Source organism: Gopherus evgoodei, chromosome 1, assembly GCF_007399415.2.
Source record: "Gopherus evgoodei ecotype Sinaloan lineage chromosome 1, rGopEvg1_v1.p, whole genome shotgun sequence".
Classification (NCBI taxonomy): domain Eukaryota; kingdom Metazoa; phylum Chordata; order Testudines; family Testudinidae; genus Gopherus; species Gopherus evgoodei.
The window spans coordinates 52,820,996-52,840,507 of NC_044322.1; the positions used below are offsets into that span (position 1 = coordinate 52,820,996).

At 42.5% G+C, this 19,512-nt stretch overlaps 1 protein-coding gene across 1 annotated transcript in view; it reads right to left on the reverse strand.

Annotated features, from left to right (window-relative positions):
- Positions 1-19,512, reverse strand: part of WDFY2 (WD repeat and FYVE domain containing 2) — a 125,183-nt gene that overhangs the window by 53,826 nt on the left and 51,845 nt on the right. The window contains exon 2 of the mRNA XM_030564340.1: positions 899-966. Coding sequence (XP_030420200.1) covers positions 899-966 — 68 coding nt within the window. The remainder of the gene's footprint in view (positions 1-898; positions 967-19,512) is intronic.

The window sequence follows — 19,512 nt, forward strand, 5'->3', positions numbered from 1 at the left end:
TGTAACATTCTCCTCTCTGGCTTCCCTCAGCTTCCACCTTCCTGTCCGTCCAGGACGCCTAGTTAAAAATAAGCACTCCTTTTCCCTCTGTTCTGATCAGATCACTGCCTACTTTAAATCCCATTACTGATTTTTCTGATTTCCCCTTAATTTCAAGGCTCTGTAAACTCCATTCCTGTCTATAATTCTGTTCACTTCTTTCTGCTTTCATTCTTTAGTTAGCTCATTGATGGTGGATGGACGTGCTTGACATCTCTGGATGCTGCTGCTGTGACAACAGTGGTCACATCACTTACCCAGTATCTAATTAATTGTTTATGCCATCAGAATTCATATGCCAGAAGACTGAGCTCATCTCAAATTGCCATCCAATCCAGCCCCAATGCATTCTCTTCTCCCACTCTCCTCTTTGTATCTTCATTGATGCCACCTCTTTGGGGATATCCTCCCTCTTCTCACATATCAGACAATCTTCTCTTCTAGACCCTCTCTCAACAAGAGAGACACCACTTCCTCCGCAGAACTTCCAACACCACTTTCAATTCATACTGGTGCATCATGAATCTGAACTAGATTGTCATCTCTTCAGAGTAGGGACGTTGCCTTTTGCTTTTAGAAAGAAGTCACTACTACTACTAACACTTAAGCTAGTAATAGAAACAAAGGAGAAATTTTTACAAAGTATCAAATAATTTATATTTAAAAAATATAGGGGATTTTTGATTGGTTCATAACTTGGTAAACAAGTTTCAGAGAACCTAGACACTTAGCTTAAGCACAGTATCTAGCATACAATTGTGAGCTCCCCAAAAGGTCACGAGTTCAGAGGGATATGTCCAGGCCTAGAGAAGTCAGTCGGCAAATACACAGTAAAGAATGAACATCCCAAAATACTTACATGGCATTGCATGATATATGCTAGGCCAATACTGCCCACTCTCTCTCTTCAGCCACACACGGATAGTTCTGTAGAGGAAAAATAAGTCAGTTATTCATATTAATACTCACTTGAAAATTAATGAGAGTTACTAGACAAATAGCCTTTGAAACCAAAATATTTTGCTCAGAATACAAAATACAAGAATCCCTTTGATTCCCTACTAGCCTGCCTCAGTCACTAACTGTATCTAGGGATAAGGTGACCGTTAATTCTCTATGCCCATCCCATTCCTTGGCATCTCTGCCGAATGCCCCATAATAACTGAAACTATCTGGCATGGGCGGTAGCAATTTTGATGTTGACTTTTGCCCACTAAGAAGTGGACTAAGGCCACCAACACATTTCATATAATCCATCAGACAGTCACTAAGATAGCAATGACAACTAATTACTAGTAACATGAACCACATTCTAATCAAAAGGGCTCCTGAAAGAGACGCCAAAGACCGATGTCCCTCCAGCTCATGGTTGAAACTGGAGGCTGGATGGTTGTGGTGGAAGAGACTACAGTGGCGCTGCTCTACCCCGTTGGTGGAAAAGCAGAATTCAGTCCACAGTACTGTCAATCTGTCACCTCTTACCAGCTGTAAAATTAATGTAAAGAGTTCATTTAGCAGGGTTGAACATGTTGTATGGAGATGGAGACAGTTAGATGGATTTTAGTCCAACATTATTTGAATTTTTATCTACCGTAAATCATAGTTATTCATCCTTTAGAATACTTAGACATTTCATAATATGCAAACAGAGTGGCTCTACCTGAATTAGAGAATTTCTTATTCAAAGGCTGGGAGTGGTTCACAGAACTCTAGTGCCCCTCATATTCATAAAAATCTATAACTCTCTGAATTATCTGACTTGGGACATTATACAAATATACTTAACTAAAATGCCTCTTATATAGCTCTTGGGAACATATGCCACTCAGAAAAGGATACCTGAGGTGGATTGTTAGTGTCGATACTGGAAGACTTATAGTTTGGACTATTTAAAAGACACGCATTTGGTTAAAATTAATAATTGCTATTTATAGATAAGTGAAGGGTTAGATACACCTTGGCAGATTTTAAGGAAAACAATCAAATTTGTCTTGAGACTGCAGTCTATCAGGCAAACCAATACTGTCACATTGGTTCCTTGTACTTCTCCATCCCTCTAGCCATATCCATCTGTTGTGTCTTGTCTCACATCCACTCTCTCCATTGTAAAAGTAGCTCCCATTTTGGTGTGTTTGTGCCAGATGAGTTCAGCACACAGCTCTGGGAATGTGGCCTTCTGCATCCAAAAGCTATGCCGCCACCACTGGTCATCCCAGGTTTGCATCACAAACTGATCCCACCATTTGGTGCTTGCTGCATGGACCCAGAACTGCCAGTGGCCACCTGCAGCAGCTGGCCAAGTTTCATTCAATAGCCGAATCATCCACTTCCCCTTAGTATTTTCATGTGTAGTGTCAGGCAGCCGGCCACACTGTGGTAGCTGTGGTTCCACAAATACAGAACAAATCAGTCATCCTGTTTTTAAAGCAGCCACAAGAGCTCTGCTAATCTGTTCAGCATGCTTATTTGCCAGTGAGGTGGTGGACAGACTGAAAATGGTCATGAGAAAAACAGCAGATATCAAGATGGACCAAAGGGAATTGTGGGAACTTGACCTAGAGATGAAAGTAAGTCGGTACGGTCTGGCATACCGGCAAGAGCCAGTACACTGTGCCAGACTGGACCAGCTTCCGTGGTGGTGATTTAAAGAGCCCAGAGCTCTAGCCGCTGCGGGGAGCCCTGGGCCCTTTAAAGCACTGCCGGAGCTCCAGCAGCTGGACTTGGGTGGGGGTTTAAATGGCCCAGTGGTCCTGCCACTGCGGGCCCTTTAAATCCCCACTGGAGCTCTGGCATTAGGCAGTCGGGCTCCTGCGGTGATTTAAAGGGCCCAGAGCTCTGCGGTGGGCAGAGCCTTGGAAACTTTAATTCGCCCCTGAACTCCCAGCCGCCTCTGCAGCTGGTAGCTCTGGGGTGTTTTAAAGGCGTTGGGGCCCCCAGCCACAGCCAAAGCCCCAGGGCCCGTAAATCTTAAAAGGCCCTGTCTCTTCCAGTTGAGGCCAGGTCCCGCCTCAGGACTTCAGCATACTGGTAAGTTCTTTAAGTTACTTTCACCCCTGACTTGACCCCAAACTCCCACAACTCCTTGAGAGCACTGGTTTCCCTTAATATCACCATGTGTTCCAGCAAACATTTCCCACAAAGTAACGTGCCAGATGGTGGTGATGGGGATAATGGGATGCCTTCCCACTGTGCTGCACAGCTGCTGCGGACACAACCTGGCACTATGGAAACCCACTGCACCAGCAAAGGCAGCCAAATGTAAACATACCTCCACCGAAATAGCTATGCCAGCTGCTATATGCTGGCAGAACTGTTACTGGTAAAGCTTTGTGGCATAGACATGGTGTTAGATTTAAGCTCCTGGTGGTAGAAACCTGCTTTTTGCTATGTTATGACGGTGTCTAGCAAAATGGGATCCTTGTCTGTGGCTAGGGTTCCTCAGCACTATGGTAAATACAAATTATTAACATTAAATGGAACTGGCTTTATTTCATGGTCTCCTCTTAATAAATGTTTTAGTAGACTTGCACACACAATATTCAGTATACAGAAATAGGTACAAACCACCAAGTAGCAGCTATTAATTGTCAGTACAGAAACCCAACAGGTATGCTAGGGTAATGTAAATGTAGACAATCACAAATAAGATCAATATGCCATCGTGATGACTACAGACAGATTTTTGTGGAGGACATTAGGCTAGTTAGTTTAGCAACACTATTAGGGTCTAATAAATGGTACTTAAGTGGTCACACAGCGATCTCCTAGCACTCCATCAGCACTGAGGCGAGCAAACTCCAATCCTCCCTGCTCCTTGGAGTTGTGGCAACATTCCAGGTTTGCTTTCTAAATGCTCTTGCCTTTAAGCATATTACTTCTTCCTCATTAAACAAACTCCTTGCTTTTCTCTGCGAGAGAGTTAAAGCAAAGCCTTCAAGCAAGCTGAGAGATGCAGTGTTTTTCCCTCTTCTGAGCAAGGAGAATGTAAAACTCAAACAGGAAGCGAACGTTGTCACTGGTTTCCCTTCCTCTTCAGAGAAGAGAAGTCTTTAAAAAAGCAGCAAATAGACCAGTGTCAAAACACACACTAATAAAAGGCTTACACTGATCTTAGTAGTGTTAGCTCTGAGGAGCAGACTTTTTGTAGTATAGCATTTGAGCTGCCCAACCACTCCCAGACCCAAGAACTAGCCTTCCACTTTTGATGCACCAGGCTTGTTTCCCAGGAGGCCAATGCATTCTCTCTCTTTCTGGGCCCTGCTAGATAATCTGTGGCCTCCTCACAAAGAACCCGGCTGGTAGCCCTGTAATCCATTCAGTCTAGGGTGACCAAACAGCAAATGTGAAAAACTGGGATGGGGGTGCGGGGGTAATAGGAGCCTATATAAGAAAAAGACCCAAAAATTGGGACAGTCCCTATAAAAGCAGGACATCAGGTCACTCTAATTCAGTCTGCTGGCCCCTCCACCACACAAGTATGGCACATTTTTGTTAAATTCCAGGTTTGTATGTTTGTGACAAGAAAGTCACATACTTTGCAGTACTATCACAACAGCATGGGAACATAAAGCTTCTACCAGCCTGCAGCAAGAGAAAGACAAGCAGCAATCAAAAGCTGCCAAGATCTAGCTCATCTGGAAATTCACTGACTGCCAGCAACTAGGTGGCTATGTTCAGATGATTTTTTTAACCTAGTCTTCTTTGATTTTGCTTTTATCGTCCCCCAAAATATTTTTATTTTGGGATAGTCCCCCACAAATCTAGAAGTACCAGTTTTACCACTACTATCCTAGCAGAGGACTATCTGTCATACCCTATTCTGCAAGGATTTTTAAGTGGAAAGTCCTATAGGAGATAGTGTATTCTACAATTTAGATTATTAGAACAGATTGACACTTTGAATGGGGTGCGCCAAACTTCCCTTCTCAGTGTCCAGCATCAGATCAGGCAGCAAAATACTAAGTTCACACTTAATCTAAATTATTCTTTACATTTTCGTTCATACTTTAAAAAGAATTCTATTAGTTATTAGAGAGCTACTGAATAATGATAAATCCTGGCAGTTTAATATCCTTTGAATAGGAGAATGCACTCAACAGTCCATCTTTGTCTAGTAGAAAACACTGCAATGAACTCAGATCTTGGGGGCTGTGTTACCTTGCTGAAAAACTACATTTTCTTTAATCAATACTGCCCTGAAGAGTACTGGAGCCTTATTAAAAACTTCAGTAATAATCATCTTCCAATAGATGGTTTATCTACAATATTTGTATTTACATTGACACTGCCCATTTCTGAATGGAAGAGAAATGAAGCAGGGCCCCTTAATTTTTACTTTATCATTTGCTTATAAATAATTCAGGCAGCAGAATAAATATTTAGCATCAAGAACTTAGAGCATGGGAGGAGCCAAACTATCCCCTGTAAGTGACTTTCAGCCTACATTCTGCACATTTTTGTACGCCTCTTGGTACAACAAGGTCTGCCACAAATTAAACCCAGAATTTTTAAAACCTAGTAAGAAAGCAAAACACAAATGTAGTTTAAATGCATTTATTATGGAAATAGAGCACAGAGTACATCTGCTGGTTGCTTAGTTACTGAAGTATAACAGAGTACCCACCCACTTCAAAATCCATTCTTCAGCTGCTCTAGAATGCAAGCCACATTACCATGGAAATGAACTGTCCCTTTGAAAGTGAAGTTATATTTTGCTGCCTGTGAAGTGATTTAAAAAGAACTTTGAGAGTACTTGATGACTCAATGGATACTTTTCTAGTTCTTTCCTGACAGATCTTTGTGCATTCTATAGATTGAAAAATTGCATAAAATGAACAATTATGCCACTCAAAGGAATGAGACTGCACTCTTTCTATACTAAACGGATACAAAATCTTACTACTTCATTTTAACACAGCTTTTTAAAGTACAAAATTGTTCAAGTTTCTATGCAGGAGTGTGTGTGCATGCATCCAACTAGTCTGTTTGACTAGACTACTAAATAAAGTGAGTCAAGAAGTTACATTGACCACTAAGACATTTTTCCCAGATGTCAGATCCTAATTTTTAAGTGTGTATATGTTAAAGGGAGTCAGAGCAATGCTTGGCACCTGGTGCAATGCAAGCAGGCAAAACAAAACTCCTTAGGTATCTTTGCCAGTCACCTCTGTTCTGACCTGCAAGATCTTGTAAGCTCAATGGATGGTAAGCAGGTGGTGCATCAATCCTCTGAGAGGCAAAACCCCGCCTGTGTGTGACTGGGTTATCCTCAACATCCTGCATGATCGCATTTTGGGAAATGACAGATACTATTCTTGAGTGCAATGTATCTGTCCCTGCCTGCAGGTATATGGGATCTTGGGGAGCAATTACCACACAGGTGGGGTGCCAATTAATTTCTTTATTAAAGGGAAAAGGAAGTGGTGGGAATTTAACGAAGTGCGATGGGATGGGGTTTATAAAGTGTTTACAATAGACAATGATGGGGGGGGTTCTTATTGAACAGTGTAGGGAGTTTTAACAGTGGGGTACAGTAAGTGGGGTTCAGCACAATGGGATACAGTACAGTCAATAAGCAACTTAACTTTATATAGGAACAACTCTAGATACAGTGTGGAATGCAAAACATACCCAAAAGACAATGCAAAATAAAATGGTAGCTTCTATATAAAAATGGTATACAAAGTATATTAGAAAAATGGAGGCAATTAATAGGGTGTTATAACCACAAGTAAAATGTGAGTCACGGTGCAATAATACAATATGGGTGATAAGTGAAATTATGCAATGTAGAAAATTACTGACTTAATTTGTGAGGCTGTGATAGCAAGAGTGTACCTAAAGCTAGGTCAAGAAGCGGGAGGCGGGAGGGGAGTGAGTGATTAGTGGTATCTGACGAGAGGAGAGTGCAGCTGCAAGCAGCGAGAGACTCTGAAGCCCAGAGCAGCAGTCTTCAGGAGCCTGCGGGCTGGAGGTATGGGAGACAAGAGCAGCTGGAGTGCACTTAAGGGGAGTCTGGGAGCAGCAAGAGGGGAGAGCGCTGAAATGTGTAAGCGATGGGAAGGCATGTGGAGAATGGGGGAGATGGTTGAGGGAAGAAACAGGCTGCAGCAGTAGAGAGCACTTCAGGGAAGTTGCGGAGCAGCGGGGTGAAGACAAATGGAGCAGTGTGATGGTGATCTTCGGTAGAGGAGGGGCAGCAGAGGAACGGGGGCACGAACACAGGGGATACAGGGAGAGGCAGCAGAGAGGTGTAAAGAAGGGCTAGAGGGACACCCCCAAAAAAGGGAAGAAGCGGCAAAGGGTTTGGGAAGTTACACAAGGGGGGGGAGGAAGCAGCAAGGGGTTACAACAGGGAGACACGGAGAAGTACACAGAGGGGGAGATTGGAGCGGGCGAAAAACAGACACGGGAAAGTTCAGGGAGAGATTGGGACAGCGGGAAGACGAATTCAAGCAGTGAAAACCTTATCTATCCTCTAACTTAATCAAACTTATATGAATTACAAGCAGATTATACAAAGTAATAAAACAGGTACAGAATACAACCAGGCAATGGCTTTTTTAAATCTATCTTAATCAACAACTAGGCAAAACAACAAATATCACAATTCTAAGCAAACTATAACAAGCAACTATACAGAGCAACAAAACAGCAAACTATAACAAGGCAGGTGAAACTTACAAGCTCTACAATCTTAGCAAACTATGACTTATTAAACTAAAAAGCAAAACCTATGGTGCACCTTATGCTATGGGGAAGTTACAGAGGACAGAGTGGTGTGTGCCCAGGATACAGCTCCCAAGGCAGCCCCCAAGGAAGCCAAGGGATGGTGGCTGCAGCAGTGGATACAGCTGAAAGCAGGGAGCAGAGCTTAGCAGCAGCACAAGCTTATTTTTAGCAGCAAAGCACGGGGGAGTTTAAGAGAGGTTTTAAGACACAGACCAAGGTTTAGCTTGAGTCTGTGTGCTTGGGAAACAGAGCCAGCAGCTAAAGTAAAAAAATAAAAGTATGGAAAGTTTCACAGAGGGATTCTTACCAGTCCCCAAGGCAGCAGCAAAGGCAGAAGCAGCAGCAACATCAGAAGAAGCAAGGAGGGCTCGGTATGGTCTTGATAATCAGGAGATCTCAGGCAGCAATTCGTTCTTCGTGTGGGGGGGGAGGGTTTAAAAACCAGGGGTACGCTCAAAAATAAACGAGAGCGGAGAAAGGACCCCCAAAACCCCTGGCTGATCAGACCAGGCAGCAATGCAGGAACCTTTCTGATGTTTGTTTCAAAAATGTCTGTTTTTAAAGGCAAACTTGGGCAGTTTCCCGCCAGTAATCCTGATAGGCTCCCTCTATCACAGGGGAGGAGGCACAGGGAAAAAACTGCAGGTGAGCACAGAGACATGCCTGGGCAGAGTCCTGTGCAATAGGTGACTCAAAAGCACATGAGGCCTATGACTCATGCCCAGGATCTTAAAAACACAATAGGTCTTGGAGCTCTGGACATTGCCTGCCCTACACCGAGCCCAGGTTCAACAAGATGATAACAGGACTAACCCTCTGAACAGGGCAGTGGTCCCACTTAGCACGCAGCACAAGTGGCCATCCCTTTGAGAAGGGCAATGGCTCTTGGTAAGCAACTTAAGGGGCCCTCCCTTTGGGAAGGGCAGTGCCCCTGGTAAACAACTTAACAGCCAGGGAAGGGCGGCCACAAGAGGAGAACAAAAACAAAATGGAGTATGGGAACAGCTGTAAGAAACAAAATGGAATGGGGGATAGCTGTAACAGACAGTATCTAACCATATCGAAAGCATCTTAAGCATTGTCTCACAGTTGTGTGCACTTGGACTATGTTCTAAGATTCCAATAAAGGCAAATATTTACTATTAAGAGATACAGTGTGACATGGACTTCAGAGTTGCTTGTGGCATCTGTACAGGTGCCAAGTTCACTGGGTGACTAAGTATGTTGTGTGGTAAGCGCTACCTCAGTGATAATTTTCTGGGGTGTTTTAAGCTTTGGTTTGTCTTCTTCTAACACTTTAAATTAATGAGATACGGTGGTCCACCTTAACTGTGCATTTACTGTGTTCTCTACTCCCTTAAGTTCCCTCCATCACTGGAGATATTTAAGAGTAGGTTAGATAAATGTCTATCAGGGATGGTCTAGACAGTATTTGGTCCTGCCATGAGGGCAGGGGACTGGACTCGATGACCTCTCGAGGTCTCGTCTAGTCCTAGAATCTATGAATCTCCTTTCCCCCCAAAAGGTTTGAGTTTGGTGTGTTGAAGTCTCATTCTGCGGAGTTACAGGGTGAAGGAGCTGTTATGAGAGAGTAACCTTAAGGTTTTTTGCAACTGAACATCTACAAAGTCAAACTTTCCTGAGGAACTGCACGGGAAAGTGTATCCCCACCCCTCACCCCCACCCCCAGAAAAAAGAAAAGACACAGAGAGAGTGACAGAGCAACAGAGAGAGAAGATTATAGTTTGAAAAAATGGGTGCCTTTCCTGTAAATTAAACAAACAAACAAAAAAAATACTACCTTCCAGTCTAGCTTCCTCAGTATGTCTGGGTAATTGTCTGTCATGGAGAGTTGCACTTTCCTAGTAGTTGTAAAATATTCACCTAAACTAGGGGCAGTCAGCATCACTGCCTAAACACTTGTGAGATTTATTTTTAATTTGTATTGCAGTAGCACCGAGGAGCTCAGTCATGCACCACGGTCCCACTGTCCCAGGGACTGTAAAAAACATGAGATGTCAGTCCATGCCACAAATAATTTACAATCTAAGATCACAGGTACTTACCCTTTAAGTTTCCAGTGCTGGCTGGATTTAATTTTTAACAAATGCCTCATCCTCTAAGTATTGTATCAGATATCAACAAATTAATTATCAATCCCCTCTGAAGATAAGGTGATGCAGAAAGTTTGTGGATTTTCTAAAGATACTTACATACCTTCCTTTCCTACATGCTAATCAGAATTCCACTCTAACAACCCCACTTACTCTAGAGATCTGTCTCTCCATGAATTTCATGCAAATAGTGAACATAAGAATGGCCACACTGAGTCAGACCAAAGGTTCATCTAGCCCAGCATCCTGTCTTCTGGCAGTGGCCGATGCCAGGCATTTCGGAGGGAATGAACAGAACAGGTAATCATCAAGTGATCCATCCTTTCTGGCCCATTCCCAGCTTCTGGCAAACAGAGGCTAGGGACACCATCCCTGCCCATCCTTGCTAATAGCCATTGATGGACCTATCCTCCATGAATTTAGCTAGTTCTTTTTTGAACCCTGTTATAGTCTTGACCTTCACAACATTCTCTGGCAAAGCATTCCACAGATTATCTTCACACAATGCATACCCAAAACTTCCTTTTGTTTTAAACCTGCTGCTTCTATCATACCCACCCCCCTTAGTTGTCTCTTTCCCAAACTGAACATTCCCAGTTTTATTAAACTATGGAAGTGTCATGTATAACCCCCACTCTGAACCTTAGCGTCCAAAAGATGAGGTACCAGCATGCATCCCCCTAAGCTTAATTACCAGCTTAGATCTTGTAGTGCTGCCACCAACCTGGACTTGCAGTGCCTGGTACACTCTGGTCCCCCCAAAACCTTCTCAGAGGACCCCAAGACCCAGACCCCCTGGATCTTATACAAGGAAAGTAAACCCTTTCCCCCACTGTTGCCTCTCCCAAGCTTTCCCTCCCTGGGTTACCCTGGAAGATCACTGTGATTCAAACTCCTTGAATCTAAAAACAGAGAGGAGTGCACCCTGCCCCCTCCTCTTTCCCCTTCCCCAAGAGGTAATACAGATTCAAGCTCCTTGAATCTAAAACAGAGGGATTCCACCTTCCCCCCTCCCTTCTCTTTCTCTGTCTCCCACCAATTTCCTGGTGAGTACAGACTCTCAATTCCCTTGAGCCTCAACAAGGGGAAAAAATCAATCAGGTCTTTAAAAAAAGGAAAGCTTTTAATAAAAGAAAAAAAACGTAAAAGTTGTCTGTAATTAAGATGGTAAAGGTTACAGGGTCTTTCAGCTATTAGACACTAGAGAGAAACCTTCCCCCTAGTACAAATACAAATTAAAATCCTTCCAGCAAAATACACATTTGCAAATAAAGAAAACAAACAAACAATCAAAAAGACTAAACCGCCCTTCTACTTGTACTTACTATGTGAACAGAAAATTAGAGAGAGCCTGTAGGTATGTCTGGTCACTCTCAGAACCCAGAGAGAACAACCGACAAACACAAAACAAAGACTTCCCTCCACTGAGATTTGAAAGTATCTTGTCTTCTGATTGGTCCTCTGGTCAGGTGGTCCAGGTTCACTGCTTGTAACAGGTAAAAGGGACATTAACCCTTAACTATCTGTTTATGACAGGAAGCCATTCCATACCCTCAGTAATTTTTGTTGCCCTTTTCTGTACTTTTGCCAATTCCAATATATCTTTTTTGAAACACGGTGACCACATCTGCACGCAGTATTCAATAGGTGGGCATACCATGGATTTACATAGAGACAATATGATATTTTCTGTCTTATTATCTATCCCTTTCCTAACAATTCCCAACATTTGGTTCACTTTTTTAACTGCCGCTGCACATTGGGTGGATATTTTCAGAGAACTATCCACAATGACTCCACAATCAGCTAATTTAGACCCAATCATTTTATATGTATAGTCGAGATTATGGTTTCCAATGTGCATTACTTTGCATTTATCAACACGGAATTTCATCTGCCATTTTCTTGCCCAGTCACAGAGTTTTGTGAGGTCCCTTGGCAACTCTTTGCAGTCTGCTTTGGACTGTTTACCCATTTTTCCAGATCATCTATGAATATGTTGAACAGAATAGGTCACAGTGCAGAGCTCTGAGGGACAGCACTATCTATCTCTCTCCACTACGAAAACTCACCATTTATTCCTACTCTTCGTTTCCTATCTTTTAACCAGCTACTGATCCATGAGAGGACCTTCCCTCTTATCTCATGACAGCTTACTTTGCTTATGAGCCTTCGGCAAGGGACCTTCTCAGAGGCTCTCTGAAAAATCTAAGCACACTATATCCACGTGCTCGTTGACCCCCCTCAAAGAGTGGTGAGGCATTATTTACAAAAACAATGTTGACTCTTCTCCAACAAATCGTGTTCATCTAGACATCTGATAATTCTGTTCTTTACTCAAGTTTCAACCAGTTTGCCCGGTACTGAAGCTAGGCTTACCTCTGGAGCCTTTTTTAAAAACTGGTGTCACATCAGCTTCTATACCAGATGACTGGAGGATATCTAATTTAAATGATAGGTTACATACCACATGCATCCGACGAAGTGGGTATTCACCCACAAAAGCTCATGCTCCAAAACGTCTGTTAGTCTATAAGGTGCCACAGGACTCTTTGCCGCTTTTACAGATCCAGACTAACACAGCTACCCCTCTGATACTTGATACCACTGTTAGTAGTTCTAGACTGTCACAGAAAGCTTAATACTGAAAAAAAAAAAATCAATATAGACAAAGCAGTTTCTAAACACTATTGAGATTGAGAGAGAGACAAGGCAGACCACAACCTGATGATTCCAGATCCAGTCCTCGCTCAAATGTATTAGGGAGAATTCGGAGGAAAAAGAATGAGCCAGGATATGGCTCCACACCCATAAGCATCCATGTCGTGTGGGAGAAATGCAGGATGGATAATTACCATTGGATTAGATTTGTAATTTTCCCCTCTTACAGAGGGAAAAATTCAATACTGAATGTCAAGTTCAATATTAGAAGCAAAATGGGTTATATCTCCATGTATGGTGAAGCTGCCCAGGGGATCGTCGAAGCAAGACAAATTAAAAAAATGTAATAGGTTTGCCTACAGCTCTACCCCCCAAAGTATTACTGGGCTGGAAGACAGCTCCTTCAAAATGAATAAAGATCTTTCAGTGAAGATAATACCATGCAGCCAGACATACAACTGTCCTCTCTCAGCTGTATTGACTAAAGATCTGTCTTAAGAGTGTTTGAAAAGCTCCCCAGTACTATCCACAGAGGAGACAACAATGAACTCTATTTGGGGACTATTTAAAAGTTCAGATACTGGCTGCCTGACTGGACTAAGTCTGTATACTTGGACTTGGGCAGAATACAAGCAGCAATTTAGGAAAGGATATATTAATGCTGTATCCAGGGTTTGCGGAACTGTAGAGTTTTCTGTGCTCATAGGATAGATGTATTTGCAAGCATGCTTTGACCTCCATGTACTAGGCCTTTTCTTGCCTTAACAAAATGAAGGCTTAAAACAAACAAACAAACAAACAAACAAACAACCACCACTACCACGCTACCAAATATCCATCAGTGACAATGCTGATGTGTTCACAAAGGCACATCAATCTGAAATGAAGACTGAAATGTTTGCCTCCAACAGCGAAAGCTTTATCCTGCTGTCATATTCTGATCGGGAAAAGGTTGCTCTTGATAACATCGTTTCAAACTAAGTTAGAATCCTGATAATTCTGTCATCTTTGATAGAGATCCTGCCATTAGAAAGAAAAAGAAACTGAGCAAAATAAATTTACAAAAAATACTACAGTATCATAACACCTCCCCAAAGACGAATAGTATGGGCCTGCTCCATCCACCTTTTGAGTGAGAGATGTGAGCTGAGAATAGCCTCTGCCAGTTAATAAGAACTGCCCTCCAGGAGATTTCTGGAGGAACAGAAAGTTATTTATGTTAGCAGCAATTAATCTGTAACCTAATTCCAGTGGCTTGTAACTAGTGATGGGGAGTTTTTCCATTTCTATGTGAGTTAATAGTGACAGAGGACACAAGAATAGAAGTGAGAGATGGTAACAGGACATAATTTCAAAGTAATCTGTCTTACAAAAAAGAGAAGGCTTAAATCTTCTATCCATAAAATGGGGGCGGGGGTTGCATATTTGCAGTGGGAGCAAGGAGAGGGTAGAGACCAATCTAGGCTTTGCATTTTCTACAGCAACTTTTATCGGAAAGTGACAAATTACTAGATCAAACTCCAAGGTCTTTACTCACTACTTTTTACTCCAGCAAACTCTGTGAAATCAGTGAGAATGTGCCTCAATATGGGCCAAGCAAGGACTTCAGCATCTGACTACTGTTAAGTGCTAGGAGACAATAGCATGGCTATTCATCATTATATACTTATTGTCCTAGGTTGTTCTTTAGTCAGCAGAGAAGGATTTGGTTAACAGATTCAACCAAATCAATTACTGGTTTAAAGTAGACACAAATGGGGACAATATATCCTCTTTTATTCCATGTGTACTTAGTTACAGGTTAATAAAGCAACCATTCAAATTATTCAAGCATCCACTACCAAAAAGCCCCTTAAAATATGCAGACCCATATTTAACACAAAGTTGGGAACTTACTCCAGTATTATCTAGTACATTTATACTACCCTGACAAGCAAACTTGCTGTACTACTCATTCCCTTCTATGTACACAGCAAGATATACAGAAGTATTTTGTGCACTGGCATACAGCCTAAAATGGTCACATTCTTGTATCCTGGTACACCTATTTCTACAGTTAATATTTACCTGAATGGGAGATTACTTTATAGATCACAGCACTTAATGTACCATATTTATAGAGTTTTGGTTCATCTCAGCTTTGGTTCAGAAGAAATGGTGTTGCCTGTATTTTTCCCTCAAGCTGCTCAGATTTCTTTTGATTTATAAAAAAAAGTGTCATGGAATTATTTTCATTAAAATTGGGCACACATTTGTTAAAGTTTCTAGCACAATTAAAAAGTCTTTACCATTAAAAAGGAGATGTACTTATGTGAGGTGTTTAGAATACTCCGGCACATAAACTCATATACACACAGTGTCTGGTATAAAGAAAGTTTAATGCAACAGAAAATTGTGGGTTTTTTTCCCTTTTCTTTTTGCATGCACTGTTGTGAACATGAGCACTCAACTGAATACCAAAAATATGAGATTCATAACAGACTGAGGAAATTTTGTGCTTACATAGCTGCAAACTGACTACTGGCCCCTTGCTCAATATTTCCCCCCTCATTACATGTAAATCAATGCCACACTGATGTATAAAGACACTGTGTACAACACAATGTCTTTACTGCTCGAAGCAATTATGAATTATTGCAGTCTTTAGAAAAAATATTAATTTTTAAAAAAGCAAAAGTGACTAGACAGGATTAGAAAATGCAACATTCTTGTGAAGTCTACCTTATTGTTTTGTTGAGGTATGAACTATACATTTGTAAAATACGTCAACAAATCCCTTAAAATAACTTCCCCCCCATTAGCTCCTTCTCTCTTTTAGAGTAACCTGCCACAGAATTTCAGTGTAGTCAATCACCTCCAAATTTAAAGGATTTAGTTCAGAAAGTAGAGATGAACACAGGAGTGGCAAGGTGGTCTATGAATCTTGGCTAGGGAAGCATCTTTTTCCTAAGGAAACCCACTATCATTTGATCTCACTTGAGAAAAACATGTTAGTGTTCATAAGCAGTCTTTCCAAAACATCTAAAATGCCAACGCATTAGCATACACAGAAGTCAAACAGAAGGTGCATTTCTTTGACTCATGAGACCTATTCTATTTTTAAAGTCTAATTTGTCAGTTTTCATATAGTGTACTCTGAAAGACATTCTTACGGTCTTGTGGATTTGTCCTTTTTGCAAAATTATCAGCCTAAACAAACAAGTTAAATCGTTTCCTGTATGAAAATTTCCTATATGAAAGCCCATACTTTACACAAAGCTGGTAACTTAGTGCATTTATACCTCTTAGCAAAACAAGCAGCATATTCCATTCATTCCCTACTGCATATGCACCAGATTACTCAGGTGTACACAAGTCTGTAGGAGTGGTAAGATTTAGTTTTAAGAGGAACTAGAGCCAACTCTCAACTGTTATTACCCTTGGCATATTATACTCCATATGCTAACCTGCAATGCGACTGTCACCACACATTAGTCAGACAAACCCTACTACATGTAAGCGGGGGAATGGTCCCGCTATTGTGGGGAACTTTCCTGTCTTCTGCACTACCCCGGTGAAGTGGGCTAGCGAAAGGATCTGAGTCCTCGGTCTCACTTTCTTTACCCAGAGGCCTCCCTGCCCTTGAGGACTCCCCTTACACTCTCCTGTCTGGTGGAGTCCTCGTAACCCCAACAAGGCTGGGCCCAGGATTCCTGGGGGCTCAACCCCCACAACCCTGCTGTGGTCACCCAGGACAGGGGCTAGGGTGTCCCCATTCCGTGGTACTCTCTTTGCACTGCGCACCTCCCTGACCCACTGATCACATCATACAATTTAAAGCAAATACAAGTTATTTAATTAACTATTAATTTTAAAAAAGAAGGAAAAATGGGAAAGGTTAAAGGAAAACATCACCACGCTCTGTGGTAGGGACCATCACAAAATAGTGTCTCTGGACATCAGGGCACTTCACAGGTCTGTTCCTTGTAGGTCCCAGGCCTCCTTCTCAGGCCCTGGCTGTGCTGCAGGGATGCCGCAAGTCAGACAGTTGCTCTGGCGGTGGTCACACTCTCTCAGGCTGTGGGTGGCAGGACCCTTCTCCCCAGTGTCACCCCTGCTCTGTCAGGGTTATGATCCCCCTCCAAGTCTAGCCTGCAGAGCCTCTTGGCTGAGGCGTCTCCCTGTGTTGGGCCCATTGCCCAGGGTCCCCCTTGCTCTCCCCAGCTGCCCACCGCACCCAACTCCAGACTGCTCCAGCCCCAGCTCCACACTGCCTCAGCACGGCTGCTGCTGCTGCTCTGCCTTCAGCTCTCTGGGCTGCTTCTCTGGCCTCCCTGGCTCAAGTTACTACAGCTCTGCTCCCAGGGCAGGCCTGCTCTGCAGGCTGCTTCTGTGACTCTCTCTCAGCTCTCACCTGCTTCCTGGGCTGCTTGTCTGGCCCCTCTGGCTCTGGTTGCTGCAGCTCCGCACTCCGGGCAAGTCTTCTCTCTCTGGGCTGTGCTCTGGCTTTTTGGGTTGCAGCTCTGCTCCCAACAGCTTAGCTTGAGCCTCTATTCTCACCTTAGCTCAGCCCCACTCTATCTGACCCAGACAATTAGAGCTCACAGGGAGGACGGGACCCACCCTGGCCTTATGTCACTTGGACTAGCCTGCCCGCCCTGTCAATCAGGCTGACCTGGAGCATTGGCCTCTTGCCATTGTTCCTGGGGACTGTCAGTCTCAAGGTCCTGATTTGCCATCTATCCCTCCCCTTTTAGTGCTAGAAGCTAGCAACCAAAACACCCCCACTCAATGTTAGTAAGAGGATAATAGTCCCCTTACATACATATAGCAGAACCAGAGTCAGTATCAGAACTGAGACAAAGAGCCGCTACTAGAAAACCTAAATCAAACTGCTGTAGCACAACTACTGGCCATAGCCAGCAGTGTTCCGTACCATACAGAAGAGTATCAGAAGGTTCATAGGTCCACAAAAAAGATCCTGTCACTGCGCCTACAAGAAATAGCAACACAACTGTGAGTATCTCACCACTAGCTTGTCACCAGGTGCTCTTCAGAGTGACACAGAGCACTGATCATGCAAGTGTGTGCACCTACTCACGTGTCCTGACACAGGTAGCATGGATTTAGTTTCTGCCAGCATAAGGGAAAAGAGGATGAGAATGAGGGGTGACAAGGTAAATCTGATGCACTTGGGAAGTGCTGAAAATAGGGCCGTCAAGCGATTAAAAAAATTAGACATGATTAATCGTGCTGTTCAACAATAGAATTCCATTTACTTAAGTATTTTTGGACGTTTTCTACATTTTCAAATATACAGTGCTCATTTTATATTTACTTTTATTACAAATATTTGCACTGTAAAAAACAAAAATTCACTTCACCTATCACAAGTACTGTAGTGCAATCTTTATCATGAAAGTTGAACTTACAAATGTAGAATTATGTACAAAAAAAATTTAGCACCTACAGGTCCACTCAGTCCTATTTCTTGTTCAGTCAAATGTTTACATTAGCAGGAGATAATGCTGCCCACTTCTTGTTTATATCACCTGAAAGTGAGAACAGGCATTCGCATGACACTTTTGTAGCTGGTGTCGCAAGATATTTACGTCCCAGATATGCTTAAGGTTCATATGTCCCTTCATGCTTCAACCACTATTCCAGGGGTCATGCACCCATGCTGATGATTGATTCTGCTCGATAACTATCCAAAGCAGTGCAGACTGACATGTTCATTATCAGGATCTGAGTCAGATGCCACCAGCTGAAAGTTGATTTTCTTTTTTGGTGGTTCGGATTCTGTAGATTCTGCATCAGAGCGTCACTCTTTTAAGACTTCTGAAGCATGCGCCACACTTCGTCCCACTCAGATTCTGGAAGTCTCTTCAGATTCTTAAACCTTGGGTCTAGTGCTGTAGCTATTTTTAGAACTCTCACATTGGTATCTTCTTTGCGTTTTGTCAAAGCTGCTGTGAAAGTGTTCTTAAAATGAACAATATTTGCTATAACATGAAATATATGGCAGAATGCAGGTAAAACACAGAGCAGGAGACATTGACTTCCTTGGAGGAGAACTGTGTAACAAATTTAATTAATGCACTATTTTTAATGAGCATCATCAGCATGGAAGCATGTCCTTTGGAATGGTGGCCAAAGCATGAAGGGGCATACGAATGTTTAGCATATCTGGCCCGTAAATACCTGGCAACACTGGCTAAAAAAGTGCCATGTGAATGCCTGTTCTTACTTTCAGGTGACATTGTAAATAAGAAGCAGGCAGCATTATCTTAATGTAAACAAACTTGTTTGTCTTAGCAACTGGCTGAACAAGAAGTAGGATTCAGAGGACTTGTAGGTGCTAAAGTTTTATATTGTTTTGTTTTTGAGTGCAGTTATGTAACAAAAAAAATCTACATTTATAAGTTGCACTTTCACAATAAAGAAATTGCACTAGAGTACTTGTATGAGGTGAACTGAAAAATACTATTGTATCAGTTTTATCACATTCTACCCAGGTGCAAAAAGTATCCAGTCTTAGCTTCATTTAGCCATATACTGTAGCTTCCTTGTATGGTGCATTTGCCCCCCCCCCCCCCAAATCATATCTGTTGTTGATTTTCCTGCAATGCTGCTTATTGGAATTGGAGTGCATCTTGTGTCTGAATCTGGCCATGAACTGATCTATAGCTTCAGTTATTTTTGAGATGTTCACAATCCACTTCACAAGTAACGTCAGCTTGTCTTTTTACCTCACAATTTGCCTCTCCAGGTTGCTGGGTAACATTTGTACTAGGGACAGCCTTCTGCACATTGGATGGGGAGTGAAAGAGACAAGAAGGGAGACTGGAAAAGAGGTCATTTGTGAGAAAAGACTGCTGATACAGCATTGTTATGTGGTTCTAGAACAACATGGATCAGCACTAGAAGCTGTCTTCTGTGGTGGTATGGTAGACATTGATCTGGCTTTGTTCCTAAAGGGTCTATT